A 17,350-nucleotide genomic window follows, 5' to 3' on the forward strand; every position below is an offset into this window, starting at 1 on the left:
TAAAGATCTGTTTGCAGCCCTTGAAAAGACTGGCAGAATGGAGGTTGAGTTAGGGATGGGGCTAAAAACAGAGCACTGAGACAATTTTAGACAAAACTGCTGGGCATAGGCACCTGGGAACTGTCTGCAAAACTCAGTTCCCCAGGGCTCCCTGTGATAACGAGGTCTCCGGAGTGGACTGATAGAGCCACCATATCATCTTGACCCGCAAGTCTTCTGCAGTTTTGAAGCACGGCAGAGAATCTCAATGTAAATTTGCTTCCGGGCTCTGCCATTGGTGTGCAGTTGACCCTTTGGCAAGCTGGTTAACGAAGTACCTTAGCTTTATACCTCTGCAAGCTGGAAATATTTTCTGGTGTTTACTTAACGCATTTCAAATCTGTGGTGGAAGGTGCTGTATTGTGTAAATGCCCAGTAGTGCTGTTTATTCAAGTAATTCTACTAAAATTAGTAAGAATTAGTCAGCTGAATAAGGATTACAGAGCTAGGCCCTAGGAGTATTATGAATCCCTACATAAAATAGTATTGCCATTTAAATTCCTTCATTAGGTTTTCATAACATAAGTACACAATAGGATAAAAAAATTTAATGACAATTTATGGAATGTATTTTGTTGCCAGTGAGGATGTAGTCTGTATTCTTGAAAGGATTACAACTGTACACAGCTTTTGCACCTCTGATAAAATTTATATTAAATCTCCAAAGACAAAAAAAAGTCGGTGTTTTAAGTGTTGTACACTGTATTTTACATATGCCTTTTTTTTCACAATAGGAAAAGAATGTTAAGTGGAATATAGGCAGATTCAATAACAAACAAGGTATACAATGACGTGAAGACTAAACTGTTAAGATCACAAAATATAGTGCTTACACAATAGAGCATGGCATTTTGTAAAGTGAATACACAAGTGATGTAACAAAAACTGGGGGGAAACATTCAAGTTCAGAGAGTCTAAAGTACGGAGATAAAAACATACATATCCATGTCGAGAAGTACCAAATATCAGAAGAGGAATCACACACACTTTATGCACTCAAAAGCCTTGGGATTAGGAGAGATGAGCAAAAGGTGCGTGTATCTTCAATTGCACGACCTCTGCACAGGAGACTGCTACAGCTGGTTTCCTGAACACGCAGCAAACACTCTTCCCCGTCTCACTCTTACAACAACTGTAGTTGCCTAACCTGTCACTGCTCAAAGCAGGGCTGCTGGTGGAACACTGCTGTACAAAACTTTTTCAGCTTTTGCTTCTGGAAGTAAATAGTAGTTGAACTGAAACAAGTATAGATTATAGGTGTGTTTTTATTACTGTGACTTCTTTCAAGAGAGGAACACCAATCACTGCACTCTAGGCATTGTTGCTTGTCTAAATTAGAATTAACAATTGCAAGTTTCAATCAAAACTGATCTCATTTATAATTTTGAAAACCTTTCTTAGTTTAGCACGCAGAGGAGTCTGCTTCATGATGAGCAAGTAGGGCACACTGTATTTGCACAGAACGTTCTTCAGACTTACTGCATCTCTGGCCCAGTCTTTTGCAGGCAGGTTTTGTGAATTCACAGGAACAGCATTGGCTTCACTGAGGGTTTTTTGGCATAAAGGTGTTCTAGCTAGTGGTCTCAGTGCAAAATTAAGGCTGTGAGCTTTAAGAGTGCAGCACAAAGCAATACTATTCTTCCTTCGGGACTGGCACTGCATTCTGCGCAATTGGAGGCCTACCAAGTGCCTGATACTGTGCGGGAAAACATTGCTTAGTTTTCTGTTCAGAACCCCTGTTAATACAGAATTACATGTTAATACATGTCTTTTATTTTTTTTATTTCTCTGTTAAGAGGCTCATACTTTCGCTAATGTTTCTGCAATAACCTAACTGCTTGTTTTTTGGTTGTTGTGCTGGGTGATGTGTTTAGCACATGTTCCCTAAAGGAGGTTTTTGCTTCCACATCATGTTTCTTAAATTCTGATTTTCACATGGGAATACAACCTTTTGTAGTCAGCACTGAATACAGCGATTTACTCGCAGTAGGAAACTACCATTTTCAGCTTTACTTCAGTATTGTGTTCCGTTGACAGGCTTCGTTTGTTTGTTTAGCTTCCTTTAACTCTTTTAGCTAACAGCAGAAACCAAGCTAGCCTGTGGTGGCTCCAGTCTGAGGATGATCTGAAGGTACCTTTTACCCATATCTAGTTTGGGCCACTTGCTTAAATCACAGCCAATCTGGCCTTTTAAGCGTGCCTTGGGGGAAAAAAATAATTTGCTTTGTTCACTAGAAGATCCTGCGAGATGTCTGTATGCAGGACATGATATAAATTGTTCTTACAGGATCACATTAAAAGCAAGTAATCTTTAATTCTTCCAGATAATTTTTAATAAAGGCCTTGCAATGGATGGGATGACACTCCGTACCTTGAAAGAAGATGGCTATGAAGCAGTCTTTATTGGAATAGGTAAGAAGAGCTCACTGTCATGTGTTTTGTCATCTTGAAATTGACTGTCTAAGAATAAACTGGGAATTCTATCTGTGTTAATATCATGGTATGAGAAAGCTTCAATTTGATGCATTATGAAAGTATAGAATATATGAAAAATTTAAAAAACAGGAAGCTAAAGCTAGCTGTCTGAAGACAGTTATTTGTTAAAATTTTCACATTTACATGATAGATTTTTAAGTAAGATGAGAATGTAGCTGAATGGGTTGATGTATTGTTTGTTTAAATAGTTAAAAAATCGATGAACTAAAAAATTACTTGTAATTAATTGCCATATTGGCCTACAGCAATACACAAGTTCAGTTTTCAATTTTTGCGAACAGCTTACTGTACCACATAATCACTGAGTCTGTATGTAAGCCAGTGATACCATGCTTGGATGCTTTTTTTCTTTCCTCCATAAACAACATGTAACATCCTTCAGATAGGCTATAGTGAAATGTAATTGTGGGTTGGGTTAACAAAATAAGCTGACTTTGACTTATACTAAAACTGGCATCATAGGTCTGTCTTCTCTCATATGCTAAGGAGGTCCTGCATCTGCCTGCTATTTAAATCATTCTTTCTTTTTAATGTTAGATTAGAATTGTTATCCATTTACAAGTATTTTGAAGTACAGCTGGACCCATCACTACTATATGATAGGCATGTTGAGCAGGCATCGTCTACAGTTGGTATGAGGCTTAATGCTCTTTATTGATCTAGACGTTGCCTAAGTGAACATAATAGGAAACAAGTTGTCCAACTGTTCCTCCTTCCTATTATTGATTACAGAGATGTAATTCTTGGTACAGCGACAACTGTTGTTTACCATCTGGGTATGCAGTATAATAAGCTTTGCAGGTCTATTCTGTCATGTAATAGTCGTACAGAGCATTGTGATTTATATAATCCTAAATCCTCACACTGTTAGAGACCTTCCATGTATAGGAATTCTGATGTGTCATATTTTGATGTAATTATATACAAAGCAATGGTCCAGCTTATCTCCTTTATTGTTTTAATCGATGTCTTTCAAACTGCTTTGTAAAATCTCACCAATGAGGGATTAATTCATAAATAAACATTTGCTTTCTGAGAGTCTAGCATTTAGGAAAAAGTTAGCAGTCATTTTTGGAATATCAACATGATTCCCCTGCATTTCTGACTCAGAAATTTAAAATAACAGTTCAGTTAAAAGTTAGCAAAAATAGTCACTGAGCACTACACATAGGATTGAAATATTTGTTTTATGTATGTGAGTTTTATTTTCTGACCTTAATAACGTTATCCAAATCTGAAATATTTTTGGTTAGAAATACACATAGACAACATTGTGCCATACAGATGCTAGGTAATGGGACACAGCCAGAATTTTAATGAACAGAGAAGGTATCTGAAGCATAATTCTCAGTGAACCATGTGTTCACTGATTGTATTAGGAAACCGAGGATATAAATGCTAATGAAGGATTATGTGTTCCTACAAAGTTTTGTTATTGGAAGCTACCTTGCATTCACGATGAAGTTAGTCCCTCTCTGTACCCCCATGTCTGCCTGTCATCTCTCTTTTGCAGTGCTGTGTAAGACACTGGACAGTAATGTGGCCTTGTGTACTGGTAGTGAAAGATGGAGGACAAACCAAGGGGTTACAGATTTCTAGGGTTAGCTATATCAATGCAACAGAGCACTTATAAACTCTCAAAACCAGCTTTTTTTCCATAATGAGTCTGTACTGGATTTCTTTTTTTGTTCTTTGCCTACTGAACAAACATATGTTGAAATGTGACATTTCATTGAATATTACCCTGAATCATGGGAGTAAAATAATTACAGAACACTACTTATATAGAAGATTTATTTTTTTTAAAGGTGGTTGTAATTTGCTTCTGAATAGATCTGTACCTTGATGGAAAATAAACATGGTAGTTTTCAATTTTCCCTATTAGTGGAAGAAAGAAGTGAATGGGTGTGTAAAAGAAGATGAAGTCCTTAATGGGACAAAGGAGTACATTGTGAGAGGATTTTTTTCATAGTGATGTGACTTCTGAAGAGCACACCTTTAGTCTTGCAAATGACATAGAACTCAAGAAATTATCAGTCAAGATTGTACAAGAGTCCATGTGAGTTTCATGGAATGGAAGAGCACTTGTAAATAGCCAGCTACATGAGGGCAGGTGGAGATGCAGAGAGAATTTTGAAAGCTATTTTCCACACAGTTATGCATCTGGAAAAATCTATCGCTCTGTGGGAATGTCGCATGAGGTAGGGAAAAGAACACTTGGCTGGGTCTATGGAAGGTAAAGCATAGGTGACTGAGGTTTGCACTTCTAGCAAGTAACCATATTGAAGAAAAATGAATAGCAAGGCCTTTTTGTGAGAGCTGTTTGGAAAGTTGTTAAAAGTGTGCTCTAGTCAACGTATTTGCTATGTTTCGGACCTGAAGGGAAGAGAATTCCTGAGAAGTTCACAAAGGGTTACAGGTTAACAGCCTTACTCTAAAATAAATAATAATTAAAAAAAGACGCTTAGCTTCAAGTCTTTGCTTACTGAGGCATTGAGAGTCTGATGGTTTATCTTAAGGTGAGAGTCTCTCTCTAGCCAATAGGTCTGGTGCATTTAGGTCACTGTTTAAAGCTCAAAAAAACACCTTGTGCTAGACCTGAAAATGAACAGGTGACCAGTTATGTGTCACCAACCCTTGGCAACTTCTGGGGTCTCAATATGAGTCACACCTTGCCTCCATACTATTTTATTTTGCAATATCTCATCTTTCCCAATTAGGCTGTGGCTGTGTGTATGACATTGTAGACACTGATGTGGAATTTGGGGTTACAAAGACGTATGTTGGACTACCAAAGACTAGATCCAAGGAAAAGCTTTCATAGTCACCTGGGCAAGCAGTAATGAAAGAGATCAGTCTGGGCAGTGGCACAGTGGATGCCAACACTGCCCTCTGATAGCACAACCTCAGAACAAGTAGTAGGTATATCTCAGTCCCAGGCTTGCCTGTCACTTTTTTTGCTTTTGGTAGTTCATTCCTTCAATCTCCTGTTTTTTTGCCTTAGCTGAACTAAGGTTTCATCCACCTTGTTCCTTACTGCTGTTTATTTCTAGAGGATCAATATGTGAATTGTCTCTTCCCTGTCCCATCATTTACTCTCATGTCCTCTGTTTCCTCTGCAAAGATGTATATTTTGCAACATCTGGCAGCAAATATATCTTGTGATTTGCATACAAGGGCCTAAGAGATAGACCATTTTTCTGTTTTTCTCCAGTAGTCCTGATTTCAGATTACAGCTAACATAAGTATGAAAGGGTAGTCCATGAATCTCAGTTTCTAACATCAAAAGTAAGATGTAAGAAGGTAGACAAAAAAGATAGCACACATGAGAATTTTTTCACAGGACTAAAAGGCAGCAGCCAAACAACTGTTAAATCTATTCTGGGAGTCTTTACTATATTTCTCAGTTCTTTTTTTCATTGTCATTTAGTTTGGTGCAATTTTGAAACTTATTCAGTTTTATTTCAATGGGCAATTAAAAGTGCTGATTAAAAATTAGAGATGGAGAATTAGTCCTTAAAATTTTAATTTTAAAGTTCCATTTATCTTCCAGTTACAAGTTTTTTGGTTTTATTTTGTTATTCATAAACATTAATGAATAGGAAATAAATCTCCCAGTTGAAGTTTTGAAGTTTTAAAACTAACCTCTAAAACTATGCATAGAAAATAAAATCCTTTCCAGATTTGATAATTACAGTCAACATACTCTACCTAGAATCAGCTCTGGTTTTTGATGAGAAACGTCTGTGAAGAATTTATGATTGAGCTGACAAATCAGTTTGAAAATTTTGCTGTTTAAAAAAAAAAAAAAATCTTGCATCAGTTTAAAGACCATAGAGACTCAGGGCAATAGAGAATTGGCAAAAGGCAAAATCAATGATGGGGTGAAGGGCTAGAGGAGAGAGCACATCGTCCTCAGAGACAGCAAAGTAAGGCAGCTAAAGGTATCTTATGGAGAACAGAGTCTGAATGCTTCGTGTTACTGTGTCTCTTGGTTGATTCTTAGGGTAGAATACTTACGATTTTCACAAAAATGTCTATGTGTATGTGTCTCGTTTGGCTATCAGAGCAAATGCAGAAATTCTAGGCTTTTATTACTCATTCTTCTTGAAGTTCATCTGTATTATTTGGAAAACAGTATTCTGTGATTGTCTTTTAAGACTCCATAAAGCATCGTGAAAGTCTCTTTTTGAAAGAGAAAATACAAAACAATTTTTTTATACAACTTTAATTGAATGCAAATGAGTGACTTAAATATTTGAAGTATTTAAGGATGTTTCATGTGATATTCAAACAAATATAGAAAGGCTATCACCATAAACATATTTTCTGCAGACTTTTACACAAACCTCTTCCCTTTATTCTGTAACACTTTATCATAATATAGGGGTTTTGTACAACATTTACATTCTCTTTATATAAAGATCAGATAAAAATATATCTTCAAAAATGGTTTTATTTGGTAAAATAATTTAAAAACTCTTAAGCCCCTGTTTCCAGACACTACTTAAGACACCTTAGTGTCTGTAGGCTTAAACTTGCAGCATTAACTTTGTAGTTAACTTCTCATTATAGGGCAAATGCAGCTAGTAATGAAGCTTTCTCGTTTCTTCCTCCATCTTGTGATGTTGAATTGCTCCAAAGTCAGCTTTATCGTATTGAGACATTTGGACGTTCTATTAAATACTGGGAACTGAAGGTTAGATGAGCATACAGAGTAAATCCAAGCAGATTGTTGCTTGGATGTATCCTAAATAGTATATCCTACTTGCAAGGGTTAAAACCGTACATAAAAAAGGTAAAAATGAAATGCCTTGTGGAAAGAACCTTTGTGATAATTGTAGTTATTCATAGTTAATTAACATAGCATTCAAACAATAATATAGTCAGATGATTCCATTGACTGGAATGAAATTACACACCAAAAAAAAGAAATTAAAAGTCCAAGCATTGATGTACCTTGTTTTTGAAAAAAACAAACCTGTGAGATTGATTTACTGTCTCTTCCCCAAAAAGTAAGTAATCTCCTCATGCCTGTTATTATCTTCTGATTAACTATGCAGTGCCACCTGGTGTGCAGATGGGAAGAATATTACACATCAAGAGCTCTGTTCACACCCACCCACACAGATATAAACCTACGTGGCAAAAAGTGAACAGATGTTCATTTTGCTTGTGCTATAGGAAAAAATTGTGCATCGTACTCCTGATTCATAAACTAAATTTGGAGGACACAAAATCTGCATATGCGGCCCGTAGGCCCATGGCCAGCACAGACATTTATGGAAGAAATATGTCATATTCAGAATAATTCTCATTTCATGTTGTGAACAGACATTTGTTTGTTTGCTTCTCTGGTTTTGTTTTACCCCATATTTCTGCGTTTTTGATTTCTCTTCACTTGCTATTTCACTTATCAACTCCAAAGGGAAAAGTTTAGAGGCAGAGTCATTTGAAAACATATCCAAGGTTTATCTGTTGGTTGTTTTTCAGAATTATTTTCTGCTTCTTGGCATTTAAGATGTTCCTTAAAATTATGCTTTTAGGCCTCTTTGCAAAGACCTGTTTGGCTCAGTGGTAATGTAGCAAATCATGTAAAATATAATGCATCTTGGTTAAAGATGGAACCGCAGTACAAGCATTGCACAGCCTTAGGCTCTTAGAATCTTGAGCTCTAATTTTGGAGGGGTTTTGATGGTGTTTTGTATTTTTTTATAATTTCATAAGTATTTTGACACTTCATAGATTATATAGGTTTTGCTGCAAGGAAGCTGAAGTCTAAAGACCAGATGAAGCACAACAAGCAGGGGAGAAAAATAATATGTTGGAAGGTAGTGCAGGAAAGAATGATGCTGTTGGAAACACAAGCAGCTAGATACTCAAAATAAATGTGTGCCTAGCTCAGTTTCTGTGTTGGTTTTATTGATGTTTGTAGACAAGGGTTGTCACTGTCTCAGAATCTTGCAAAGACAATGCTTTTCACCCAGGATATTAAATGGTGGCAACAGTGACCTTTCAGGCATCAGTATCCTTATGCATAAAGATAACACCGGCTGTAGAGCCAGGGAAAACACTTGGAATTACATTTTATTGTGACAGAACAAAATATTCAAATCCATCTAGCTGCAAAAAGCTGTGAGACTTTGGTATTAGATATAATGAGAATGAAGCCATCAAGATGGGTCATGAAGTCAGAGAGAGTACTTTGAACAGTCTGAAGAGCAACAGTGATGAAGAGCAGTGGCAGGATTTGGACAAAGCCAATTCGAAATATTTCACAATTGCCTTACAGTAACATGAATAATATTAAAATTAAATATATTTTTTTCTTAAATAAAGATCCATGAGAAGGCCAGTGATAGATGCATTTGCAATTTAATACAGAACAGGATCAAAACTGCACATTGAACTGCAGCTGCATGAAATGAAGTCCCAAGGAAGAAGGTCTACACAAGTCTGTGCAGTCAAGCATAGGACTTCTTTATAGTTACCTCCTGGAGAGCCTTAGCTCATGGCTCACAGCTTGGAGAATGAATGCCCTCTTTTATAACACCACATTTCTTAATTTTTTCATGTCTCACGTGAAGAGTATGATAAACAAATTACACTATAAATTGGTTCTAATACAAAACTCGTTAGTCTTCTATATTCATATTATTCTCATCTTCTGCTACTCCTTAATCTAAAAACACTTTGCTATTAAAAAGGAAAGGAATAGTGTTATATTAGAAAAGGAACTCTGTGAAAGAACCTGTTCTTACATGCTTATAGCAGATGTTTGAACTTGCTTTTACTCCCAGTGCAGCATCTTTCCTGGAGACCAACAATGTACATACATCCAAGAATTTTTATTCTTGTGGCATCTTTTTCTGCTGTTGGCATTTGTAGTAAGCTGTTCTTCCAGTTCTGTAGTCCTTACTACTGCTCTGGATATTGGTGGAACATTCCTAATACACATCAGAAGCAGTAGGCAGTTGAAAGCTTTTAGGGCTCAGATGCACGAAACAGCTTATTTATTATTAATAGTCTTAGGACACTTTCAAAAAATACTAATAATCAGCCCTCAGGCATCTTTAAGTTATTCACTTGCAAATTATGCAGAATTTCATGCTCTTATTTACTTATCCTTCCTACCAAAAAACTACTTAGCATAACAATCTCTACTGCACATGTTTTACAAAACACTCTCCTGTCTCTTTCCAAGGTGCTGGGCAGTTTTCCTGAAGCAATGCTCATCCAAATATAATGACAAAACCAATTTGATTCGTATTGTTTTAAGAGTAGTTAAATTTTTTCGTATCTCAGTAGATTAATTCATCTAACATTATTTAGCACTTTTCAGGAGTTTATTCAAGCATTTATTTTTAAGCATTTTGATGTTTGAGAAGAAAATATTGAACAAAATGGTGGTGTTAGATATTGCATTTTGATACGCTGACGTTACACGCTTCAGTGCTTTACATCTAAAGAGCTTTGCTTGCTTGCCTGTAGTTTCTGAAAGTTCACTCTACGAGTCAGTTACTTTTATCTTTTAGATGTACAAGTTAATTATGTTGCCATCTTTTTACTTACACTGTTATTCAGACACAGAATGAACAACCATCTAAAATACAGCTGGTAAGTTGGTGCACATCCATTTACTTTGGTTGAGCTCTCTTTCCTTGTAAGGAGAGTGCCTGTGGTCCAGTAGGTATTTAATGCAATCAGACACTTCTTGAAACGTTATTCCATCTAATACTGTAAGAGAACTGACACAACACAAAATTTAAACAATAGGTTTAGAAATGTCTTACTTCACCTTGCTTAGGAAGGATAAAAGGCTGGTTAAAAACCTTGGCTTCTTGCATTTAATTTTTTTTTATTTTTAAAGATTGTACAGAAGTAGGAAGTGTATCAAAATCTCACTTGTTTAGTGCCAATTATTGGTGAGAAGATGGCAAGCGCTTTTTTGTGTTAATGAATAGTTTTAAGCAGTCTTCCTGTACACATTTATGTCTCTCAAATATAACGTTTCTGAATTCAGATTCCTTTCACTGCCCACTCAACAAGGAGTGTATCTACTTGTTGAATCGAATTGACAAGTTAAGATAAAGCCTGGATTTGTGCGGTGGATTTATAGTACTTGTTGAAGGACTTTTAGAGATTGCTTAAAGAAACCTTGCTCTGCCACTTCTCTGCTTTGGGAGAGTGGTCGCTAGGAAGCCACCACCAGGTCTGGGCAGAGCTCAAGGCTTCCATCTGACCTGGTGGTTGTCTTGTGCTTCTCAGTCATCTGCTTCCCTTTTCATCACTGCTTGGTAGTCAGGCCTTTGTTGATCTAGGAATGGTTTGGTATAATGAAGGGCAGTTACGTCGTTTCAGGGGAAAATCCTGACCCCTGGGTGTGCTTGAGGCCAGTTGTGGTCCTTCATATAACTTGGGGCACACTCACTCAGTGGTTCTGTTTGTCTGGGTGGGATTCACAGTCTGAGGGCCTTCTGAGGCCTGTAGCCACATTTGCTGCAGTCTGTGCCCAAGGGAATCCCTCAAGTCCTTCCTTCAGGCTCGGCACATTATTGAAAAGCTTTCCTATTCCAGTAGTATTTGTAATTTTCTCATCCAACACAATAGTTTCTACCATCATGGGAAGGCATATCCACTGTCTTCCAGATCTCTTTAGTTTTAATGGGATGGTAGTTTTTAAAGGCAACAAATATCTGAGAAGAAAATTTTACATGTTCACTACAGTAAGTAATCTTTAATTAAACTATGTAAATATTTTTGCTGCTGTGTCTCAAATTTTGAGTGGATAGAGATTATCCAGGCTTTTGAACCACTTGTGGTGGTCATGATACTTGAAAATTGTTCTTTACTATTTTAATCTATACTTTTCGGAGATGCCGGTCATATGGTTGCTTTTACTGTGGAAGTAACATATGTATTTACACAGCATCTTTTAATGATTGCTAAGACAGTGTATATAATTAGGATAGAGCATATAAATATTATAGTATGTAACCCATGGCAAGTCTTTTAAAAGAAAGGTTAACACGTATGCAAATATTTCCCTGGGTTTGTGTAGCATACTGGTGTGTCCTATAGGCCTGACATCAAATTTGACATTCCTTGTGCATAAAGTCACATAGATAGTCTTCTGTGCCCATTTTATAGTATCAAAGCATATTCAAAATTTGGCACTTTCTTGGTGATGTCACAAGATGTGGTGTATATACAGTAATTAAGATTCACTGTTTGTGCTGTTATTGCTTTCAGTGTATTAATGCTAAATTTACGGTAAATTGTCTTTATAAAACGATGTTTACAAGCTTAGAAGACAGAAACAAGCATACTGAGTATTCAGAACGTTCGGATAATGCTAATACAAATGACATGATTATCTAGCAAAGGAAAATATTTTCCAAACATTGTCCTTGACAGTGTTGTTTTTTCACAGGAAATCCTTCAGCTGTTGTTCATTCATTTGTGCTGAAAATGTAGTAAACATGAACATGAACCGTTAGTGAAAGTGAAAATGCATTCAACAGGTAGTATGACGATTCAATGCTCTCTAACCTCTAGAGAGTTAGATAAGGCTTGCTTCAAAACACAAAAAATACTCCCAAGAAGATTTTGGATACTTGTGTGACCAAATAGCAGCTGTTTACAGTTTTATGTTGTTTGTGGCTCCTGAGTGTGATATCCTGCAACTGTGCTGTAGAAGAAACACTCTTGGTGGTTGAGGAAAAAGTCCAAAACGTGAAGCATTGTGGTGCCTATTCTGAATAGATTTTAGGCAGTTTTAATTATTTGATCCTCCCCTGGGTGAGACGGGAGGAGATCCTCCCGTGCAAAGCTTGGGAAGGCCCCGGGGTGCTGGCAGAGCTCTTGGTGCAGCAGCCGCAGGCGGCGGCTGAGCCTGGCTCCTGCAGCCTCCTCTGCAGCTTCAGCACGGCAGCTCAGGGCACGGCACGCTACTAAGGCGGGGCTTAGTGTGGTTAGCTTGAGTTCAAGACTACTACAGATCCTGAAGTCGTCCCAACTGTGGGATTTTAAATTGCTGGCTTGTCTCCTTACACTCAGAGTTTGAGTTCTTGCCTGTTCCTCGAAGAAAGAAATTTGCAGAGTTGGGGGAGATAGACACAGTGACCATTCTGTGCAGGAAGCGTAAGGTGCTCGGTTGTGGTGTCTGTACTAATCACTGGGATAAAGTTCCTGCCTGTTTTGTTGCTGTAGTAGCTGCTTGATAATAAAGCTTGGAGTTAATTTGCATTTAAAAAACCGATTTCCTTCCCCCAGTACATAGAATCTGAAGAAATCACCCCTAATTGTTACAATTCATGCCGCCTTTGTGCACAGCTTTTTCTGGAAAGCCCAATAAAATTAAGTAAAGTTTTGAAACCTTAGCACTTTTTAAATCATAGGGACATAAGAGTCTTAATACCACTACATTGGCAAGTTGGTTCCTTATTTGTCAAATGCAAATGTGGGCCTTCGCATGTGCTGAATGTGCCCTTTATTGTATTGAAGCATGGAAAATACACATTGTAGCTCAGTCACTTCTGTAGACCTGCCATGCTTGCAAGAATGGAATGTGTTTAATCAGCCTTGCAGAGTGAATAATCATAGATACGAGTGTGGCATTCAGTGTTCATTCAGAAAGCTATAGAATATGCAAACAAAACATTTAGTTAAAGGAGAATTGAGTGAATTGCAGCTGTGGCAGGAGGTGGTAGTTGTTTTTAACTGGAAGCCACGTTCATTGCCTTTAATTTTTTACTTGGTTAATAACAAAAATACAAATCATGCACCACAGCAGATCACTGGAGGGAAGCAGTGTGGTGTGATGCTCTGCTGAGAGTGAGACTTGGGCTCCGGCTATTGGCCGCCTGGCTGACTCTTCATTCTTCTGAACTCTCATATGGGAATAGTGAGACTTACCACTGAAAGGGCTATAAAAGTGCTTGGTGCCGTAAAAGTGCTGCGGAGAAGCTAGACTGTGTCCTTGCTGGCAAATGTTCAGGCTGTTTCTTGGGGCTACGGAAATCTTCATTCCAGCACTTGCTGTGCTGTTTCCCCAAATTTCATTTCTATTCCAGTATTTTGAAAAAGATGTGTAACAACCAAAATAGAAAATTAAATAATGCAAATTTTCTTTTGCATTATTGGCATGAATTCAGCAATTTCTCAGTGATCACAAGGAAGTTGAAATTTTTTATGAGATAACTTCTTACATTGTACCATTTTTTTAAAATTTTCCCCTGTAGGATTACGCTGTTAAAGAGGTATTGTATCCTACACACCGTTTTCTGAAATGAAATTTTAATAATTTATCAAAAATGAAACGTATCTTGCATAGTGCCTAATATATATTTATTTCAACATTTTAGATATGAAAAGATCTAGACCAGAAGTAGTTTGCTTACATGGTTGCATTTTAGTTACCTGTTGGAAAAGAGCTTTGAAGACAATGTGATTGCATTTGTGTTGCCAATTTGAAGAGCAGCTCCACTTTGTTTCCTTCAGTTCTTGAAGAAAAATATGCCTCTGCATATATAACGCTCCTTCTAAAACTCCTTGTAGTAAGATCTGCCATGCATATGGGGTTTCCATATTTCTAGTAAGCATGTGGTAGTTTAAGGGTCAGGACAGTGAATAAAAGTCAAAACTCAAAATGAGGTGCCTTTCCTGTTTAGCACTGGGCAGTGATAGATACTGATAATGTTTGATTAATGAGCAGCAGCCTTGCAGTGGGTGAAAACATCTGTAAGAAATGATTTATTATTTCAAAGGTATTGGAAGCTTACCGTATCTTATAGATTTAACTATGTGTGCCTGAATAAAATAAATGAGATGCAACATGTGAAAAATGAAAACACATTACTTCTAAAGGATGTGTCACAAGCAGGGTATTTTTGTTCAAGTACACTTTGTCATGGGGATTTTTAATGTCACTCTGAATACAAATAATTTAAGTGGTTCATAAAATCAACCTAGTTGGAATTCTTGCATCTATCATTGAGACAGAAATGAGGGTAAACTTAATATGCTGGAACTTCCCTTAAATGTTTGCATTTGGCATCATATAGAGCTGTTCAAGCTGCACATGTGAGCAGAAAGGATTTTCTCTTAGAAATATAATAAAAGTGAAAAAATATATTGATGCGATTTTAACATTGACATCAAGAAAATTAATTCATTTGTAGTGACATTAAGAGGCATTGTACCTCATTAAGAGGTAGTGTCATTAAAGATTGTGCCATTTGCTGTAAATGTGTTTGTGTGAAAAAAGATCTGATTCTCTTCTCCCTACATAAGCTTTGTGTTTGAAAAGGAACGATGACTTGTAGATGGAGCTTTTACTTTTGCACACATCTAGGCTAGTCTTGTAGTTGCTGGGTAGCCTTCTAGCCTGCCCTTGGTTTATGAAGTGACCTTACTCTTTCAGTGGTATGTATATGTGTGTGTGGGTCCAGTGTCAGGTCCCTTAGTTCTATTCAGAGCTGCCACAAGAGTTCGGATCACGTAGAGCTAATGATGGTGCAGACTCATCTCCATGAAGCTGCAATGTGTGTTCAGACAAGTTGGAGTGCTCTGAGTTCCGTGTTAGAGAAAACTGCCTTTTCTGTAGTTTTGGAAATAGGTAAGGTGGCACAGTGGAAAAATACAGCCTGCTTTTGCATTTTCTCATCTTATGCCAGGTCAGTAACTGTGCAGAACTTCTCTGCATTGGGGAATATTTTGAAATTCTAGCCTATGCTGTTCCATAAATTTACCCCTATTTTGTGTATACCTTATCCACTGTCTTACTTTTCTGTTCTGTCTAACTCAGTAGGCATCTAAAATATTTTCCCTCTTGGGGATTGGCACTGATTATTTAAATGTGTATAGACTCCAGCTAGAAAAAAGACATGTTTTCCTGTCATGTGAAGAAAGTATAACCTGGTAAAGTTTTTAATAAGGTGTGCCAATTTTTAGTAAAAATGGATAAGGTACTGCTATGTTTTCACACCTTGATTTGTCGGTGGGATTTAGTGCTGAAGGGCTACAGCATACTCGTCACGTTTGTATTTAGTTACTTAAGGTCATCATTGTTTATTGAAAGTTTTGTTTAAGATCCTGTTAGATTCTGTTCATAGTATTTGCTTTCTTCACATACAGCATTTTCTGCTCTGTTCATCTTGTTTTGATCTTACAGGCTCTTCTATAGTGGGAGTTAGAGAGTAGAAAAAAGCTTCATTATCTTCAATTCTCTTTTCATAGTACCTCTGAAATAAAAAGAAGAGGAAATTAATCTTGTCCTCGGACCATGCCTTCAGCCAGTTCTTTAGGGTCCTTGAGTAGTGTCATAGCTTTGAGTTAGAAGGTTCTCTTGTTTGTGGAGAGGTTGGCTCGTCCTCTCATCAGGCCCTAGAAGTTATTTTTCTAAGATGTACTAGACAGTTAAAGCAGTTATTAAAGTAGAGGGCATCTGGTTTTACTGTCACTGGATTTCATAATATAGAGCTCCAGCAGTGATAGCAACTCCCTCTCTTTAATGTGGGAGCCACAAACTGACTACATTAAAGGAGTGACCTTTCAACCTACAAGCAGAGTGGAATTAGAGCAACTTGCCAACCATGAGGTCTTGGTAGTATCTCTGCAGCAGGTGTTGGCCTAGAGAACATACAGAAGAACAGCTGGACACTAAGTCCTCTGAGCTCTCACAGAATCCTGACCCATGTATATTTAGGGGAGGGGGGTTCCAAACCAAACAAACCTAAAAAAGTAGATAATCAGAATTTATAGTAACGCTACATTGATGTCACAATGATTTAGTCTAGCAGCCAATTTGAAACTTCAGAAGCAAAAGCTGTCAGAAGCATTGTAAATCTGATACTTTCTGCACTGAAGAATCTGGATCTAAATTCCCTGGTCAGGCAGCTAAGTTTATAAGCTATCAGGCATGGAAGAGGACAGACCTGCTGCAAGTCTATTTGCAGGCTTCTTTTGTAAAAACATATGTAGAAAGCCAGGCACAGTTTTTCCCTCTCTCCTTGTTGTGCACCAAATACACAAGAAAATGATAGTACACCTTTAACTGATACATCTTTTAATGCCCTTTTTCATTGCTGTTGTGTTCAGTGATTACTTTCAGCTTCTGAGTTAAGCTGGCTAACAGTGTTGTAGAAGGCCTCTTAAATGCCACTGAATTAAGGTTAGGGTTAAGGACAGAACTGTTTAGTGCTGTAGTCCTATTGGAACAGTCTTGGTTTTCTCAAGGATCTAGTGAGAATTTCACATACAACTTGTATTTTTTTGCATACGTTTTCTTTAGTATCTTTGTAAAAAAAAAAAAAAAAAACAGCCTGACAATGTATAACTTTTAGGAATATAAATTCTGATCTTGTTTCCACTGAAGTTATGACTAAAGCAGTTGATGGAAGCCATGTCTTTTGCATCTAATGTTTGACTTAAATAAAATCTGTGCAAGCTTTTTAAGCTATATTATTACACACTATTAACAGCAAGTTTGGTGCCTGGCCCTTGGTATATATGCAGAAATAGAAAGAGCGAAAGGAAAACCTTATCATGGCTTTTCCTTGCAGTCCTGAGCAGGAACCGCACAAAATACACTTTCATTGCTCTCAGGAGTGCCAGAACTGTGCAACTACTACTGCTTCTTGACATATCACCTTTTCTAAGCACTAAATGCAACTATTCAAGCATCACTATTTTGTAGCAGAGACCTTGCCTTAAAGGCACGAGAGAACTTAAAGGTTGTGGAATAGGCAAGCAAAAAGTGAGACAACTCAGAGCTGAAGCGACAAGTTCATTCTCTGCCATGTATATCCAGAAA

The 17,350-nt window shown here is 37.3% G+C and overlaps 1 protein-coding gene across 2 annotated transcripts in view; it reads left to right on the plus strand.

Moving 5' to 3' along the window:
• The window catches only part of DPYD (dihydropyrimidine dehydrogenase), a gene marked incomplete at both ends in the record, with an annotated part of 369,496 nt that overhangs the window by 126,499 nt on the left and 225,647 nt on the right, over positions 1–17,350 (plus strand). For both annotated transcript variants that reach the window (XM_082002991.1, XM_082002992.1), the window contains one exon: positions 2,364–2,451. In XM_082002991.1, coding sequence (XP_081859117.1) covers positions 2,364–2,451 — 88 coding nt within the window. The remainder of the gene's footprint in view (positions 1–2,363; positions 2,452–17,350) is intronic.

The sequence above is a fragment of the Phaethon aethereus genome, assembly GCF_964289735.1.
Source record: "Phaethon aethereus genome assembly, chromosome: 8".
NCBI classification, from domain to species: Eukaryota; Metazoa; Chordata; class Aves; order Phaethontiformes; family Phaethontidae; genus Phaethon; species Phaethon aethereus.